General features: G+C 36.3%; 1 protein-coding gene across 3 annotated transcripts in view; it reads left to right on the top strand.

Annotated features, from left to right (window-relative positions):
* Positions 1-404: 404 nt before the first annotated feature.
* Positions 405-6,419, top strand: part of LOC106177463 (putative E3 ubiquitin-protein ligase HERC1) — a 43,490-nt gene continuing 37,475 nt past the window's right edge. For all 3 annotated transcript variants that reach the window (XM_013560228.3, XM_013560229.3, XM_013560227.3), the window contains exons 1-8: positions 405-607; positions 3,086-3,898; positions 4,124-4,265; positions 4,773-4,871; positions 5,125-5,331; positions 5,661-5,889; positions 6,025-6,104; positions 6,302-6,398. In XM_013560228.3, coding sequence (XP_013415682.2) covers positions 3,102-3,898; positions 4,124-4,265; positions 4,773-4,871; positions 5,125-5,331; positions 5,661-5,889; positions 6,025-6,104; positions 6,302-6,398 — 1,651 coding nt within the window. In that variant the 5' untranslated portion in view covers positions 405-607; positions 3,086-3,101. The remainder of the gene's footprint in view (positions 608-3,085; positions 3,899-4,123; positions 4,266-4,772; positions 4,872-5,124; positions 5,332-5,660; positions 5,890-6,024; positions 6,105-6,301; positions 6,399-6,419) is intronic.

The raw sequence follows: 6,419 nt of genomic DNA, 5'->3' as shown, positions 1-6,419 counted from the left end.
ATAATGTAGACCCTAGCCCTAGCGTACTTTATGATATACTTTAATAGTAAAAGTGTCCTTGTTTAAAATTATTTATATCACTCAATTGTGCACTGTCTTCAAATAATAATTTAGAGGAAGAAAGTTTTTTCCTGAAGTTAGTAGCCTAAGGAGTCGGTATTAAAAGTTTCCAATGAAGGCATACTTATTAAAACTAATGGGAATGCCTTTTTCCATTTGAAAAAATATTATATGCCAAAAAAACTAATTTTTCAAAAATTAGGGTCGATAGTGCTCTCTCACTTAATTTTTCTGGGCTAACTTGCGCGCGCGCGTGTGTGGAATGGGGAGGGGGGATCATCCATGATATCAGCCTACATATCATCACGTGAGCTGCAACGCATGACAGAGACCGGAAATGCGTGAGTGGAAGTCTTCAATCAATGGAGTACGGAAATAGCGTTTGGACCTAGGAAAAACCCAGTGGGGAAAACCCAAGAAAAATGATACGGGATAAAACCGAAAAAACGAAACAGATCTTGTTCAAAATATTTTAATAATCGTAATTTTGTTGCTGCTTTATGATTTTAGTGTGAAAAATCTGAAAACTGGCCTCTTAAAGACAAAGGTAGGTGGGCTAGAATATCAATGGACCTCTTGTTTTCATCGTGATTTTGTTCGCTACGACAGCGTTTTCTGTCAGTCAGTCTTACACAATTGCTATAGTCTTCCTATATTCTATATTATCATTGTGTTATCCTCATTAAAGTGCATGAATATAAGTTAAGTCATTCATAAAATTCGAAATGCTGTTTGAGTATCATGCAGATGGAAGACTGCTGCTTTTTAATAATAATAATAATTTATTGAGCACTAAAATGTTTCAGTACATTTTGCAGGCCCTCTAAACTACTTGTGTTATACGTACAAGTAATATATATCTAGACCTATTATCACACTTATGTGATATCAGGCTTACAAATGAAATTACATGTTTCATAATTACGTTATATACGTAATCTGCAGTAACAAGTGGAAATATTACTTATAAATGTGGGAAAAATAAACTGTGATGAAGAAAATAATAATAATAATAATAAGATAAAAAATATCTATATTACATAATGACAATTACATTGTTCTGTATTATGGTAGACATGCTCATTATTATTGACAGGCTAGTCTTGTTTTAAAGGTTTTCTGGATGAAGTGAGACACGGTTTTTAAGCAGTGTTCACTTTGAGGATTGAGAATCCAGACAAGTTTTTCTACATCAGATGACAATTAAGGCGGTATCACTTTTACTTATGTTCACATGCTCATTACATTTTAGTAGGAAGTGCACTTCTGTTTCAACATCATTGCAATATGGACATTTTCGGTTTTCTACTGGTTTTTTGGGTTTCGTGTAACAACCTCTTTCGATTTCTAAGTCATGGTCACTGATTCGAATTTTTGCAAGTGTTTTAGAGGGATTTTATTATGAGGTATTTTTCTGGAGTGTAGGATTTCTTTATTACTTTATAAGTTCTTAGTTTGCTTTTGTTGTCACTGTGCAAATCGGTCCAAAAAAGTTCTTCAATTTTTTTATTAACATGTACTTGAAGTAAGTTTGGGTCTACAGTGCTTAGATCTGTTGACAGTCCCCAGAGGTCTGTAAAAGTTTTTAGAGAGCTTGACCAGCTAGGGCCTTTTGAATGGAATTCTTTTTCATAGATTTGTTTCACAATTCTATTTGGAGCAGGTTCTTTGAAACGAATTTGGTACTTTAAAACATGTTTAACAATATCTGTGTAGAGTGGCAGCCTTCCAAGTTCTGTCCTACTTGCATTGTTGCTTGCATATTTCCGTACACCAAGAGCCCACTTACACGTTTTTAGATGGAGCTGCTCAAAAGGCATTTTATTCATTTTTTGGAGAGAGATTTTCTTATCTCTAAATAGTTCCTCTGCCCAAACTTCACAACCATACAGTAAGATTGGCTTGATGGTTTTATCAAAAAGTTTCATGTATAGAAGGGGAGAAGTTATTTGGTGTGAGGAAAGTGCTGTTTCCAGTGCAAAAGATGCTTTCATTGCATTTTGTTTCAGGTTTTCAATTGCTTTTTTTAAAGACCCCGTATTTGTGAAGGTTATGCCTAAGTATGTGAAATTCTTCACAGGTTGAAGTTCTATGACCTTGTTATTTATATAGAAGTTAATATTTTTGTCCAGTTTCTCTTGTTTGTTAAAGATAACAACCTTTGACTTTTTCTCATTCACCTGAAGCTTCCATTTTCTGTTTGAAGTGCTGTTAAAGGGATAATAACTCTTCGTATGAGATCTATATTTCACAATAAAAACCTTGTGAATAACTCATAGAAATATAATATATTCTGTTTTACCACAAAAACAGCAGTTATAGCTATTATTCTGATATCTGAGCTTGTCTTTAGACCACGTGACCTCCATTGATGGCTATACTCTGTTAAAATCTCTTAAGAGATTTTAACAAAAAACCAAACTTTTTAGAAAAAAACCAGTGACCAACTTTGAATGTAAAAATGGATTCATTAACCATTAGTAAGTATGGGAAAATTGTTGTTTACTCCAGGAAAATTCATTTTTTGGCCGAAACGAAGAGTTATTATTGCTTTAAGTGACCTTGTAGTCCTTCCTTGGTAGTTGACAACAGGACAAGGTCATCTGCATAGAGGATGTGGTTTAGGCCATCAATTGAGCAGTCCTTATTTTTGTTCTTAAAGATTTCTTTGATATCATTGATGAACACATTAAAGAGGGTAGGGCTTCGATTATCCCCTTGTCTGATTCCTATCCTTTCCCTACCCTTCCCCAACAGAGATGCCTAATCTGGTGTTACTGTACATTGTTTTAATGATGTTGTAAAATTTTCCTCCTACTCCAGTTTTGAGTAGTTTCAATAGTAGGCCCTTGTGCCACACAGTATCAAATTGACGGCCCCTCCTTAATATGTTAATAACCCTTTGGTGTTTTACTGGGATGCTTTCCCTATCGTTTTGTGGGTCCTAGACTTGAAAGAAATATTTTGACAGTGGTTCATACAGCTAGAAATGTGTGAATTATTCAAAATAATATTTTTGTTTCAGACCAGCCTAAAACAAAATGGCTTCTAACCCTCCGGTACGTCTGAAATGGCTAGAGCATTTTCACCCATCTTGGGTAAATGAAGATTGTGAGACAATGGCAACCAGGGAGGGAACTGCCAAATTGTATGAGCGCCTTTTGATGAATAAAGAAGTGCTCACCTTGCCCCAGCATATATTGCAGCTCAAAGGACCAGTCCTTCCAGATTTTGAACAGGAAGCTCCCTCTTTAGAAGAACAAGAACATTATCTTGATGCTCTTTTGAACAGTCAGTTGTCATTAGCAAGGGTAGTGTGTTCTGATTCGCCATTTGCAGCAGTGCTGCAAAAAAGACTTGTTGTCCTACAGCGTATCTTTCAGGCCATTTCTAGTAAGTTCCACGGAGGACGGGAGCAGAAGGTCAAAGAACATCAATCCAGAAATGGTGGAGAAAGGGGAGAGAATGAGGAAAGGCAGCAAGTGGTGGATAGGACCCCAGCTGGAACATCCGCACTTATTCATATTGGTGTAAGAACAGGACTGAGTCTACTGTTTTCTTTGCTGAAACAAAACTGGACTCTCCAGGCCAAACTTATGACCACTGGTTCTAACCTTTGCCAGGATGTCCTGTGTACTGCAGCTGATGTGATCCTGTCTTTACCTTCCCTGTCTCTTGCCAATGAGAGTAAACTGCCACCTCTTGGAGTAGAGTCACTGAACCAGGTGACTCAGTTTCTTAAGAGCACCAGTATGCCTACTTCTGGAGCTGATGTTAGTGGAAGAAGAGTGGCATCAGAACTAGTGCTTGCCTTGGCCTCCCAGAGAGGATCTTTGAGGTGAGTATTTTGTTTTTGTGTACTTAAGATTAAATTCTGTTGACATCTTGAACTGTACATGTTGTTGCATCATTTTATTTCTTCCATTTTGCAATTTAAAACTCCAAAGCTTTCTACATATAATATAAACTAATGGCATTATTTACTGTGTAATAAGGTAATTTTGGAACTGTGTTTTTATTTGAAAGTAATTTTATTGTCTTGGATTGTGTGCCTCATTTGCAGATTTCTCTTAGAATGGGTTGAGCTAGCATTGTGTGTGTCAGCAGCTTCCAGGCATGAGACAGACAGCACAGAGGTAGAACAGCCTGGGAAGATCAACCATTCCTTCTTCCTCAGTATGCTTGGACAGATTGTAAAGTCTGCTGTGAGTGAATGCAATTGGCTTTAAACATTAAAAACAAGAATTTGAACATTGATATTTAAAGGTATTGGGGAATTTTTGTATCAGAATGTAGGGAGATTGTGATTGATTAGCATGATATGACTAAACAGTGCTATGATGCTCATGGCAGAAATATTGCTATCAGGGTAAAGTGTCTTGAATGAATATTATGAAATTCAGTAAGGAATTGATTGTGAGGCATAAGTTTTAAAAATGTGATAAAGTTTTGTTTTATGGAATATTCCACTCACTGATTTATACCCTAAACCTAAATCTGTTGTTTTCAGTTAGCATTTTAAAATCCTTTTCAGCACATTTTAAATAATACCCTTTTTTATTAATTTATTTATGTTTGCAATGAACAAAGGTACATTGATAGGACTGCTCTCACTGGATGCATGTGTTAAAGAAGATGGTCAAATGCACAAAATGTTCTTTCATAGAGCCTCTTAACTGCATGCCTTATTAACCACTATGTTTTTGTAACAGGGAGGTGTAGAGAGGAACATATCTGGGCAGTCTAATATCCAAGAAGACAGCCAGGGTCTAACCTCTCTCTATGGGGCTGCTGTGTGCTTGATGGAAGAGGTAAAAAAAGAAATATTAGATAATTTTCAATTGGATAGCTTGATGTGCATTTATATTTGTTGCAAGATATAGAAGTTATAACTTTTTTTCCTCCAGTTATAACTTAACATTAAGTTTAAGAAAGTAGTACAATATGATGATAAAGAATGATGTTTGAGAATTTTAGCCCCCTCATATATATATAAAAAACTACAGTTTAAAATAGGACTTAGGAGAATAGCAGATACTGACAATATAATGATATTTGTTTTAGTTATGCCAGCTAGCCTGTGACTATGCAAGATGTTGTGTTTCTCCTGATGAAAATAAGAACAACCCCATGCAGGACCCAGCCTGTGGCACAGAGGGCTCTGAAGTGTTTGTATGGGGAAGTAACAGCAGTCATCAGTTGGCTATGGGTAGTCAGATGGAGAAAGTGCTGACACCAAAATTGGCGGTTGGCTTTGCTAATGCACAAGTGGTAAGTGTTGGTTGGATGGTATTGTGATATATTGTGCAAGTGTGACAGCATATCCTTAGCACTGTGCACATTTTGCAAATATGTACATATACTGATGCACTGTGTATCAATCTTTGTCATGGTAGTCAAGATTTTAAACCCTTAAAATGCAGAGTTCTTGCATAGTTAGTGGACAACAAAAACTATTTTGATGAATCCTATTGTTTAATACGTGTGCAGATCAGACATAAAAATATACATTTATAAATTTTTAATTATTTAAATTACATATATTACATAAAAACAAGATTATAGAATTAAAATGGTAATATTTACATATTTTTGTGTAGTGTGAGGCTGGACAATATTGCTCATTTGTCATATACCAAGACAGCTCAGTGGCAGCAGTTGGCAAAGGCAGCTATGGTCGTCTTGGCCTGGGAGACTCCAATAATCAATCCACACCAAAGAAGGTGAATTATGAAGGCAAGAAAATTAAAAGAGTGTCCTCTTCTAAAGGATCTGATGGACACACACTGGCTCTGACAGCCGACGGGGAGGTGTACAGCTGGGGAGATGGTAGGTGGTCTTCTAAAGATATATTGAAAATTAGTTTGTTTTATATTTTATTATATTATGCTGCAAATATCAGAGATTTCTAATGGGAGTATTCTTTTTATATCATCTCTTATCAAAGGCATACTTTTTTCACAGGTGATTATGGAAAGCTTGGACATGGCAACACGGCAACTCAGAAATTCCCTAAGCTAATTGCAGGACCACTATCTGGCAAGGTAAGGTATTGTTTTATAAAATAAAGTTAGAACTCTAACTTGCTTACAAATGTGTCTATCCTTAACATGGATACTAAGGTTGATGGGTCTAGGCAACAATGTTGAGGTGATTTTTTTACATTTTTTAAAATGGATTTGGGCCTTCATTTTATACTGCTCTTTACTTTATTTGCACTATGAATACTGTGTCATTTCAGGTTGTGAAGTGTATCTCTGCAGGCTATCGTCACAGTGCTGCTGTCACTGAGGATGGGCAGCTGTACACGTGGGGAGAGGGACAGTATGGGAGGCTAGGTAAAATATGGCTTCACTTGC

The sequence above is a fragment of the Lingula anatina genome, chromosome 1 (assembly GCF_051362555.1).
Source record: "Lingula anatina isolate TDL-2025a chromosome 1, LinAna3.0, whole genome shotgun sequence".
In the NCBI taxonomy this organism is placed as follows: Eukaryota; Metazoa; Brachiopoda; class Lingulata; order Lingulida; family Lingulidae; genus Lingula; species Lingula anatina.
The sequence above is the reverse complement of the archived record's forward strand: the minus strand, read 5'-3'. Positions and strand labels throughout refer to the sequence as shown.